The sequence below is a fragment of the Drosophila pseudoobscura genome, chromosome 2 (genome assembly GCF_009870125.1).
Source record: "Drosophila pseudoobscura strain MV-25-SWS-2005 chromosome 2, UCI_Dpse_MV25, whole genome shotgun sequence".
NCBI classification, from domain to species: Eukaryota; Metazoa; Arthropoda; class Insecta; order Diptera; family Drosophilidae; genus Drosophila; species Drosophila pseudoobscura.
The window spans coordinates 24,499,605-24,509,640 of record NC_046679.1 but is presented as its reverse complement, the minus strand read 5'-3'; the positions used below and the strand labels follow the sequence as shown (position 1 = coordinate 24,509,640).

General features: G+C 43.4%; 5 protein-coding genes and 1 long non-coding RNA gene across 8 annotated transcripts; 3 read left to right on the top strand and 3 right to left on the bottom strand.

Moving 5' to 3' along the window:
• Window positions 1-126: 126 nt before the first annotated feature.
• On the top strand, window positions 127-930 carry LOC6897701 (uncharacterized). Its single transcript, XM_002137791.3, has 3 exons — window positions 127-267; window positions 335-520; window positions 581-930. The coding sequence occupies exons 1-3, from the start codon at window positions 151-153 to the stop codon at window positions 629-631; spliced, it is 354 nt and encodes a 117-aa protein (XP_002137827.2). The 5' UTR covers window positions 127-150; the 3' UTR covers window positions 632-930.
• On the bottom strand, window positions 657-1,972 carry LOC4802669 (S-adenosylmethionine mitochondrial carrier protein homolog). Its single transcript, XM_001359504.4, has 4 exons — window positions 1,757-1,972; window positions 1,435-1,701; window positions 957-1,378; window positions 657-893 (listed from the first exon to the last, which is right to left on the bottom strand). The coding sequence occupies exons 1-4, from the start codon at window positions 1,850-1,852 to the stop codon at window positions 779-781; spliced, it is 900 nt and encodes a 299-aa protein (XP_001359541.2). The 5' UTR covers window positions 1,853-1,972; the 3' UTR covers window positions 657-778.
• A 204-nt stretch (window positions 1,973-2,176) lies between these two features.
• Idh3g (Isocitrate dehydrogenase (NAD(+)) 3 non-catalytic subunit gamma) lies at window positions 2,177-5,105 on the top strand. 3 transcript variants are annotated; one of them, XM_001359503.5, is made up of 7 exons: window positions 2,177-2,352; window positions 2,453-2,530; window positions 2,607-3,386; window positions 3,452-3,638; window positions 3,696-3,771; window positions 4,387-4,714; window positions 4,808-5,105. In XM_001359503.5, exons 1-6 carry the CDS (start codon window positions 2,296-2,298, stop codon window positions 4,415-4,417), a joined length of 1,209 nt encoding a protein of 402 aa, XP_001359540.2. In that variant the 5' UTR covers window positions 2,177-2,295; the 3' UTR covers window positions 4,418-4,714; window positions 4,808-5,105. The 3 variants fall into 3 exon arrangements, with proteins under 3 accessions (XP_001359540.2, XP_015037990.1, XP_033232278.1); XM_015182504.2 differs by lacking the exon at window positions 4,387-4,714 and having other exon boundaries at window positions 2,178-2,352; XM_033376387.1 differs by lacking the exons at window positions 4,387-4,714; window positions 4,808-5,105 and having other exon boundaries at window positions 2,178-2,352; window positions 3,696-3,777.
• A 536-nt stretch (window positions 5,106-5,641) lies between these two features.
• Window positions 5,642-6,635, bottom strand: RpL27 (ribosomal protein L27). The gene is made up of 2 exons (XM_001359502.5): window positions 6,519-6,635; window positions 5,642-6,145 (listed from the first exon to the last, which is right to left on the bottom strand). Exon 2 carries the CDS (start codon window positions 6,135-6,137, stop codon window positions 5,730-5,732), a length of 408 nt encoding a protein of 135 aa, XP_001359539.1. The 5' UTR covers window positions 6,138-6,145; window positions 6,519-6,635; the 3' UTR covers window positions 5,642-5,729.
• A 9-nt stretch (window positions 6,636-6,644) lies between these two features.
• LOC117183228 (uncharacterized) lies at window positions 6,645-7,081 on the top strand. Its single transcript, XR_004468358.1, has 2 exons — window positions 6,645-6,908; window positions 6,972-7,081. It is a non-coding gene; the product is annotated as an uncharacterized lncRNA (long non-coding RNA).
• A 1,310-nt stretch (window positions 7,082-8,391) lies between these two features.
• CLS (cardiolipin synthase) lies at window positions 8,392-10,036 on the bottom strand. Its single transcript, XM_001359501.4, has 5 exons — window positions 9,877-10,036; window positions 9,180-9,760; window positions 8,895-9,110; window positions 8,694-8,829; window positions 8,392-8,628 (listed from the first exon to the last, which is right to left on the bottom strand). The coding sequence occupies exons 2-5, from the start codon at window positions 9,693-9,695 to the stop codon at window positions 8,513-8,515; spliced, it is 984 nt and encodes a 327-aa protein (XP_001359538.1). The 5' UTR covers window positions 9,696-9,760; window positions 9,877-10,036; the 3' UTR covers window positions 8,392-8,512.

Genomic DNA, 10,036 nt, shown 5'->3' with positions numbered 1-10,036 from the left:
TCCAAAAGTACCGCCTGAGCGTTGAGAAAACGATAAGGGTTGTCACCAAAGCACATGCTAACTGTGTGGCAACTCTCTCCACAGCGCTCAAAATTTTGTAAGCAATCATTTGTCCGCAGCAGCAGTTATTCGCAGGGACAAAACAAAGGAATGGATTTGGGTGTCAGCACCATCGAGCCAGATTCCGATCTCGTGCATCCAGACGATGCCCAGTATATCTGGCTGCCCATCGCCACGCTCGTGGGCATATTCATCCTAGCAGCTTTGGTGCGTTACATTCCTTATCGGCAGTGTTTGAACAAGTGTGCGCCCTCGTTAACATATGTATTTGCAGGTGTATGCCATGTCACGTAGCCGCTGCCAATGCTCTTGTCCCTGCTTGAAACGGATGAAGCCGCCCCGCATCGACTACATCAACGTGGATGAGGAAGATTCAGATGTGCCCATGGCCGGTGGGGAGGAGTTGGGAGAGCAATATGCTGCTGCCAGCTTGCTGAGTGGTCGTCTGCATATTGAAAATGTACGTCTGGTATATGATATTGATATGTGGAATAAGTAATGATCGTTTTGTTATACATAGCGTCCAGAGCACTGCCACCACCCTCCAGGGAACTGCAGTTCTCCTGCCTAGGCGGATAACTGAATCTCTTACAGAAGAAACTTCCATACAATTTATTGTCCACATTGTCCAACTTGGTGGTTGTCATCCATCAAATCAGCTTAGATACTAAATCAATCGATGTGCCTCTGCCTTAGGTATAACAATAATAACACTAATTTAATGGTCAGTATTGGTAGCGCCCAACAGGCGCGTTGTTAGGTCGTAGAATCCAAAGAAGAATGCCCCGCCAAGTGTGATCCACAGCACACGGGGCACAAATCCAGCAAACAGACTGAGAAATAAATAATATTTAAATATTTGTAAACAGATTTCTACAGGCTTATCATTTTGTTACCCTCTGAAGCCTCGTTCCAGATAAATGCCGTGAAGAATGCTGTAGGCATTGCGACGCCGCGTGAGGCTCTCCCGTTCCGCTAGCATAATGCGTGTCTTCACCACATCCAGCGGAGTTGTCAGACCAGCTGAAATGCCACCGGCGACCGCGCCGCAGAGAGCAACCGTTAATGGCGTTGACTCGTAGCCCGTCGTTGGTGTCCACTGGAGCTTAAAGTACTCCCACAACGGGAACTGTATCAAGCTGAATGGAATTTCGCGCATGATGGTTGAGCCAAAGCCACGATAAAGACCACGACGCAGTCCTTCAGTGCGATAGGCACGCATTAGGATCTGGAAAGCCGACTGCTGCTGCTTGTGGCCCAGCAGAGTCTGCGATCGCTGTTTAGCTATCTCCACAGGTACGCGAATAAGGCACGCCAGCTATGAATACATAAAAGTATTAAACACAAGCGTATTTTGATTCCAGTCAGTCCTACCACTTCTGCTGTGGACGCTGCCGCCATGTGAACATACGGAGAATCTTTGGTATTAGTGACAGAGCTAAAGAACTGCTTGCCGCACTCGTAGGCACAAAAGAAGAGCGCCGCTGTAGGTGCACTGCCGGTGGCTGCAGGAGCCAGACCCTTGTAGATCCCACGGAAGCCGCCGGCACGCCAGAAGCCCAATTCACTTTGGAGTCGCGTTTTTACCGTGTCTATTGGAAAGAGGGCGATGTCGACCACCACGCCAGCCACTCCACCAGCCTATGAAAGGTCATGTAATGATTAATATGCTTTGATTCTTAATCTTTCAACGTACCACCAGAGCATGAAGAAATGAAAATTTTGCTACCGGGTCCTGCATGCTGATGTGCGCTGCGAGAGCGGCCGAATCCTGAGCTAGATCTGCAGCCATTGCTTACAATTATTGATTGCGGTTTCCAATCTTAAGTCATGCTGTCAGGTTTCTTGTTTTAAATAATAAACACATTGTCTGGTTTGGTTGTTAACGTAACAAGAAAATCAGCTGCGCCGCAGTGTTGCCACCTTAGCTTATTTCGGGCTTTAACGTGCCTATTTTAAAGTGGAAGAATTGATCGCTTATTTAAGCAATAACGCAAAATTTCCTATACAAGTCGTAGCCCCATTTGTAGCAATATTTTCTTTTATCTAGCTTGACTCTGAAACAGCAAGGGTGGCAACACCGCCCAAACAGCTGTTCGCGGTCGTTCTTTGGCAAGAGGAAGACCAGCACCGTTTTGGCCATATTAAAGCGCACTTGGCCGTGATATTTTTGAGTGATTTGCAAGACAATTGGCTACGGCAGCACTAAAGGCAAATAATCCACGAAACGCAATCATGGCCCTTCGCTTGACACAGAGACTGCTGCAGACGCAGACGCCGTTCCTGACACGCGTAGGTTTTCGTGGGCTGAAAATTGGCCAAAATTACATAATGTGTTGGGCCGTGGAACGGGCAGCAGAACTGATCGTTTCCCTAACTAATCATATTTCAGGGCTATCCTATGCTGGTAACCAAGGAAAAGAGCGAGGATGTGGCCCACACCAAATCGTCGCTGCAGAAGAAAGTTACGGTAGGTGTTAACACCCGCGCACAAGTGAGGTTATAGCATAGACAATATTGATGTACATATGTATACGTTTGTGCAGCGGACAGATATCCCATCGGCCCAGTATGGTGGTCGTCATGCTGTCACCATGCTCCCTGGCGGTGGCATCGGTCCGGAGCTGATGACATATGTGAGGGAAATCTTCAGCTACTGCGGCGCTCCCATTGATTTTGAGGTAATCGACATTGATCCCTCCACCGAGGGAAACGATGATCTGGACTATGCCATCATGTCGATCAAGAGAAACGGTGTCGCACTCAAGGGCAACATTGAGACCAAGTCCCAGGAGCTGTCGGACATCTCTCGCAACGTTGCCATCCGTAATGAGCTGGATCTCTATGTGAACGTTGTCCACTGCAAGTCGTATCCCGGCATTCCGGCACGCCACCAGGACATTGACGTTGTTCTGATCCGTCAGAACACCGATGGTGAGTATGCTATGTTGGAGCATGAGTCGGTGCCTGGCATCGTCGAGAGCATGAAGGTAGTCACCGTCGAGAATGCCGAGCGTGTGGCCCGCTATGCATTCGAGTATGCGCGTCAGAACAACCGCAAGAAGGTCACTACCATCCACAAAGCAAACATCATGAAGCTGTCCGACGGTCTCTTTCTGGAGTGTGCCAACCGTGTGCACAAGGACTATCCCGAGCTGGAGCACGACAACATGATCATCGACAACACCTGCATGCAAGCCGTGTCCAAGCCCCATCAGTTCGATGTGATGAACATGACCAATTTGTATGGAACCATTGTGTCCAATGTGCTCTGCGGCTTGATGGGCGGAGCTGGCCTAATTTCCGGCCGCAACTACGGCGATCATGTAAGTATTTAAGAGTCTTTGGAGCTGCCACAAAATACTGGTTTGATGGACGATTTCGTTTTCAGTACGCCGTGTTTGAGCCGGGCACCCGCAACACAGGCACTGCCATTGCTGGCAAGAATATTGCCAATCCCGTGGCAATGATCAATGCCAGCATTGACATGTTGAATCATCTTGGCCACAAGGAGCATGCCAATGTCATCTACGAGGCCACCTATCAGACCATTTGCAATGATGCCATCCGCACACCAGGTACGCACGCCAACTAATTGCTTAAGTTTGGTTTTATTTAATCGTAACATCTTACAGATCTGGGCGGCAACCACTCCAGTACCGATGTTGTTGAGAATATACTCAAAATCTTGAGTGCCAAGCGCGTGAATTGGTAAAATAAACGCCCTGCATAACTCTTTTGCCTTATTATTATGTTATAACGCGCTCTCACCCAAGTGCTGTATTTAGTGTTGAATCAGAACACATCTATCCGCTTGTCCTATTTTTTATCGAGTACTTCACTACCTATGTCGCGAGCCTATATATGTTGTATTATAATTTCATGCTCTATTATTGTATTATTTTGATTCGTACTCCCAGACAGAACTGTAAGTGTTACATGTACAACTTTATTGTTTTAACCCCCCACCAAAAACTGTGCCCCTAACCGAAACAACACACACAAAGACCTAATCCTAATCCTAACTTATCTACTAATTCGTAGTCCTTAGTGTAATTTCTGTTTAGTAAAACGCTTTGTTGAATTATTTCTGTTTTAAGTAGTGGTCCTCCAGTAGTCACAAAACACCAAACACACACCCAGTATACACACCCACACACAAAAAGTATGTAGTCTGCGTCCACGCACGGATTATCCTTCTTTGCAACGTATAACCAATCCAATCCAACTGTCTTATGTGCAAATCCAATCTAACAAATAATTTTATTTTCTCTACTCCCTCCTCCGTCCCCGAAATCGAAATCCAAAATGCTTACCCGCTCGCAGGCCACATGGAAACTATTTCAACCAATTATAGGCACTATCGCACTACCGAAACTCAACCTAAACCCAAACCCAAACCAAAACAAAAACAAACTAAACAAACAAAACAAAATTCTATTAACCCAGAACTAAGCCGATTTGAGAGAACTGTTATAAGCGACATCTTTTACCCCTAAGCCAATGCATTCAGCGTCTACCCCGAAAGAATCAGTTTAATTATGTTTGAGGTCAAATTGTCTCGCTGCTTAACCAATCCAAAAATACTATGTACCCCTCCGGCTATATGTCCATTCGTGTGTTCCCATTCGATGTCAAAAGTGTGATAAATCAGGTAATACTCCAAACTCCAAATACATTTCTAGCTTTAAAGAATCGCTCAGTTTACATTCCACATAATAATGCATTTTGATATTTTACTCCACAGATTTTCTTTGCCGGCACTATCCACTGTCTCTGTACTATTCAAAGCCCCGACACTCTAATTTAATCCCTTCTCCCTTTTATTTTACTATATCATTATCCTAAGTAAAAAGATTTTAGCAGCTTCTACTACACTCTTCAAAAATGTTAGTTAGCCAAGTTTTCCAGGAATAGTCAAGATATTAAATTGTAAATTAGATTTTCCAAGAAACGATTGTGTAATATTGCGTAAACAAATTCAAACAAAATGTATTATTCTGTTCGAATATTTATTAGAAAAATCTAAAAGTATACAAAGACAACTCTGTAATGCGTTTTAATTGTTGGGAATGGTAAGGACTTTGTATTTACATAGCATACAAACTGAATGGGATATTTGAGATCTAGTTTGGAATTCAAGCGAATTCTTCTGTCCCTAGAATATCAAACACACGAGCACTTCGGCACATTACAATACACGATAAAAAAGTCCCTAAGGGTTCTAAAAAATCCCAATTTGTGCTAAAAGACGACAGTTTCTTATCAAAAGTGTTGAGATTCCATTAAATCACTGTCTGTGGAAGTTTTAGGAACTACTTTTTTGTAACGATATCACTCAGGAGATGATCTACCATCTGTGTGTGTTTCCCGCAGCTGCTTGGTAAGATCCAAGCGTATAGTATTAGGAAGTTTGCGGAAGATGTTCTACGAGAGTCCAAACATCATTTCCGCTTCCACGAAGGAGCAAGCATGTTGTCGTGTCTACAGATTGATTGATTCGCTCTTTCACACTATCATTAAGTTGCCACTGTTTAAAGACCATACACACATTCGCACAGAAATAACACATTTTTCATACTTCGGTCATTTAAATCAGAATTATGTTTTTTTATTTAACCTTAAAAAAACGACGACATTAAATCATCATCATCCCATTAGTTTCTAGCTTAGAAACGCAGCTTCTGGAAGAACCACTTGTTCTTGCCCTCCTTGTAGATGGACTCAAACTTGACGCGGGTCTGGAAACGGTGTGTCTTGCGCTTGACGGGATCCTTCAGGTCCTTGGGCGACAGTTTCTCGAAGCTGATGTCATGCGCCGTGTAGCGGGTGGGCATCAGATGGTTGTAGTTCAGGCTCTTCAGGAAAGGCTTGATCTTAGACTTCTTCTTCAACTTGTTCTTGCCCATCTTCTTGGTCACCTTGCGAGGGTACCTATCGATACCGGCGACCAGAGCATGCCCGAAGGGTTTCTCCGGGGTGCCATCGTCGGAGGTCTTGACGATGATGGCCTTGCGGCCAGCGTAACGTCCGCTAAGGACGATTACGATCTTGCCCTGCTTCATGATTTTCCTCATCTTGGCGGCTGTATAAGTCAATCGTTGTTATTGGTCGAGGGTGGAGGAGGCGTACATTCATGAAATTGGAAGACAAAAATTCACATTGTTAGCAAAGTTGTCTTTAAATCACTTATAGTTAATAAAGTAATACATTTTCACTCTTCAAATGCTCGTTCCTTGCACAAACAAAAGTATTTTTCTCAAACATCGGTTATGTCTTCGTTTTGTTTTGTTTGTCTTTTTCGACAAGGCTTTATTTTGCTTTAATTGGCGAATATGCATGTCAATATCTATCTTATCAATTGCTCTGAACAGTTCCTCAACACTTTTCACTATTATTCTTCAATGTTGGTTTGTTACTTAAATGGAATTTTAAGATTTTATTTTCACACAACTTACAGGTCTGTTCAGCGACCGGAAAAGAAAGAAAGGGAAGACGTCGATAGCATGAGTTTGACAGCTGACAGCTGGGATTTATCGTCAAAATATACCGTCCGACTCTCAGAAATATACCAAAATATACCGTCTCATTTAAAAAATATACCGTAAATATACTGACAAATTATTTGTATTCATAATTCTATCATATTCCTCGACTTTTGTGTTCGGTTGGATATTACTAGTTAGCTAGGACCCTCAGGTCTGAGCACATAATTTTATCTTACTAATAAATGTATTTTCTACAAGACTGGTTCAAATTGTGTTTTCATCTTTATTGCATTTCTTATAAAATATGATTTTAGGAAAACCGGTCAACAACAATTTGCACTACATTTATTTCCATACATGGTAACTACACATTAACTACTCATTTGCTACATATTAACTACATTTTTCTGTAATTACCAAAAGCGACACCTGGAAAAATATTTTGCCCGTTTTTTTTCATATAAACCCCATGGAAGCGCCAGAGTGAAAAACCTCCGTTATCCACTTTTTGACATGCCTTTTCTTCGACATTTTTGAAAAAATTGAGATTTTGATGGTAAACGATCAGGAATTCGATGCTGATCAAGAATTAGTATTCTATGTAGCATGGGACATGGCTCTAAGCGGTTGGACTCATAGCGTCTTAAAATATATTGGTAAATACTAGAAAATACTATGAAAGGTATAAAATTGGCAAGGTGTGTGAGCTAAACATGATGGCAAGACAATCAGAAAATACGGTGAAATATACGGTCTGACCCTCAGAAATATACCAAAATAAACCGTATCATTTAAAAAATATACCGTTAATATACTGACGAATTGCTTGTTGATGTTTTATGTTTTGCTGAACATTTTTGACGATTTTAAAACAAATAAGTTTATATGGATTTATTATATGTGGTGTATATCAATTACATATTCAAACTAACTTATCAGTACTACTTTGAATACTAGTCCCTGGGCTCTGTTAAACGGACCAACATGGCAAGTACCCTGATGAATAGTATGATAGCAGGAAACGGACGCGACAGAATGTCCGGATAGCTCGTGTTAATATTCCTGAATACCTGCGGCATATTCAATCTATGTATTCAATGTATGTCGCCAGCTTTTTAAAGTGGCTCAGCTTGAATTGTGTACACTACTACAGGGTCAATTTTCGCCGAAAAACAAATCTGCTCCACCAATAACCAGCCAATAACTGTTCAGTTCCTGGTGAAAAGATCAGTTCGGCCATCGATTTCGTCATCTTTGGGCGGCGTTTGTTCTTCTTAGGCTTCTGATAATTAATGGCCCCGTCTTCGGCGATGCGATTTTCAATCATCTCCGTAGAAAAGCAGTCACCATTTTGTAGTTCACTGTACCCAAAAATAACACCCTTTACATGTATTCCCCGGAATATGTTAAAGATGTTTAGGCGTGACATAATCCATGGAGCTTTCGCGGCGTTTAATGCGCAAAACTTGGTCTCCGGATGCTTGGCGGCCAGGATCTTCAGGTGATTTTCCAGTTGGTGGCATCGCTTGTCTCCTGGTCTAAAGAAGTGGCACACAAGCCATGATTCAGGATCTATCTCATGCGTTAACTTGATGAGTTCAGACTGGTCGGCCAGCCTGATGTAGGTTTTATTCTTCTTGCTCTTTGCTTCCATCTTGCTTCGCCAAGTTCTTTAAAGACTATGGGTTAATGATTGATATTAATGAATTCAATTTAATTGGTATCGACTTACTCTCCCTTACAACTACCTCCTAAGATCTGCAGATCTGGTATCTGCTATCGCTTGTTGTCGTTTTACAATCTAGATTTAGCTGGCAATACGACCATTAACAAAATATGTATATTTATTTACTTGTACAGGGGTACTCATGTATGTACAAATCACATTACATACTAATCATTGCGATATTAGAAATACTACTCTTTTGCAATAGTATTCTTGATATAGAACAAAATGCTCAGCACTACGTCTTCTTTTGGATAATCTTAAATGTATTATGCCTGTTCATAACATAGCTCAGAGCAGTGGCAGCGGTTGTCAGTCCGGTCAGATACCAGAGGCCATGTAGGGCAGGATGGTCTGTGCGCAGATAGCAGATAGATATTAGGTTGTGATCCTTGGTTCGAATTCATTGAAGAGCTTACCCAAATAGTTCCAAATGGGAGCTCCTAGACTTAGGCCAATCGTAGCCAGTTGCACGCCCGTGTTGATTTTGCTGAGCAGAGTGGGCTCCAACTGAGCCGTTACATGGGTGGCATCGAAGTAACGCGAAAAGGTTTTCTATTGAAAGAACGAACAGAGTTAGCCAATCATCCGCTTATTCTAATGCCAGGTGACACACTCACTGGAGGGGGCAGACTTATGTAGCGAATGACAAATCCAGCGGCTAATAGGAACACATCACGAAACACAACAATACCCGCCAGCCACATGGGCATCAGATCGGTATAGCAGAGCGAAATCACCAGGGAACCCATCAGCAGCTTGTCGGCCATCGGATCTAGGAAGGAGCCCGCCTTGGTGGCCTGCGAGGGCCAACGCCGAGCAATCTGCCCATCCAACTGTACAGAACAAGAACTAGAGGTTAAACGGGATACCGATTTGAATCAACATTTAATCTTAATCCTTACCAGATCCGAGACTCCGGCAATTGCTAGTAGACTCATGCCGAACGTAAAGTCGCCCTGGACAATAACATAACCAATATACGGAGAGAGTATGGCACGGCTGATTGTCAACATGTTAGGTATGGTCATGATATTCTCACGCTCCTCGCGTATCTCAACGATCTTCTCGCGGACCCGCTCTTGCACTTTGTGGCGTGCCTCTCTGATGTCGTCGACAAGGAAATTCTTACGCTCAATGAACTCGGCTCGTTGCTTGTCGATTACACCTTGCAGTAGATCGCGTCCTTGCAAGGTGCGAAGATGCAGCGAATGCTTCTTGGAATCCGCATACAGCCGAAGTCGGGCCACGTCCCAGTTGCGGCGCTGCTTGATGTCCAGGAAGGAGATGCGAATGAAGCCGGTGGCAGCGGCATAACGATTTAGGCAGTTGACAAAGCTACTGCCACCCACTCCCAGTACGTGCTCCAGGGTCGAGGCTCTATGGTGAAGTCCTTGGCGAAAAACCATGGCTGGCAGCATGATCTGATGCCAGGCTTAAATACTCAGGTACGAACTCTGCAGAGTGGCACCTTAACGTTTACGTACTGCCAACAAATATACAGAGAAATTTAATATTACCAAATTTATTTTGATTAGCTCAGCACGGCCTTGTGCCATTTGGCCGGACGATGACCCTTGGAATCATTCCATACACCCTTACCATTAAATATCGTTGCTATAGTGTTACACTCAAGTGTAACACAACATGAGTGCTGTGTACGTATCTAAATTCGTAGAAATAAGGGATTTTACAAGAATTTAGAAAATTTTGTTTTTTTTTTTATTACACAAGTCGGCGATGAGGTAGTGGTGGGCAAACT

Coding starts and splice junctions, on each gene's coding strand:
- Idh3g (XM_001359503.5), top strand. CDS start 2,296: ATGGCCCTTCGCTTGACACAGAGACTGCTGCAGACGCAGACGCCGTTC. Junction 3,387..3,451: donor GCCGCAACTACGGCGATCAT/GTAAGTATTTAA, acceptor TTTCGTTTTCAG/TACGCCGTGTTTGAGCCGGG. Junction 3,772..4,386: donor AGTGCCAAGCGCGTGAATTG/GTAAAATAAACG, acceptor ACCCGCTCGCAG/GCCACATGGAAACTATTTCA.
- RpL27 (XM_001359502.5), bottom strand. CDS start 6,137: ATGAGGAAAATCATGAAGCAGGGCAAGATCGTAATCGTCCTTAGCGGA.
- LOC6897701 (XM_002137791.3), top strand. CDS start 151: ATGGATTTGGGTGTCAGCACCATCGAGCCAGATTCCGATCTCGTGCAT. Junction 268..334: donor TATTCATCCTAGCAGCTTTG/GTGCGTTACATT, acceptor ATGTATTTGCAG/GTGTATGCCATGTCACGTAG. Junction 521..580: donor GTCGTCTGCATATTGAAAAT/GTACGTCTGGTA, acceptor TGTTATACATAG/CGTCCAGAGCACTGCCACCA.
- CLS (XM_001359501.4), bottom strand. CDS start 9,695: ATGCTGCCAGCCATGGTTTTTCGCCAAGGACTTCACCATAGAGCCTCG. Junction 8,830..8,894: donor ACATAAGTCTGCCCCCTCCA/GTGAGTGTGTCA, acceptor TTCTTTCAATAG/AAAACCTTTTCGCGTTACTT. Junction 8,629..8,693: donor TCCCATTTGGAACTATTTGG/GTAAGCTCTTCA, acceptor ATCTGCGCACAG/ACCATCCTGCCCTACATGGC.
- LOC4802669 (XM_001359504.4), bottom strand. CDS start 1,852: ATGGCTGCAGATCTAGCTCAGGATTCGGCCGCTCTCGCAGCGCACATC. Junction 1,379..1,434: donor CAGCGTCCACAGCAGAAGTG/GTAGGACTGACT, acceptor ATGTATTCATAG/CTGGCGTGCCTTATTCGCGT. Junction 894..956: donor CTGGAACGAGGCTTCAGAGG/GTAACAAAATGA, acceptor TTTATTTCTCAG/TCTGTTTGCTGGATTTGTGC.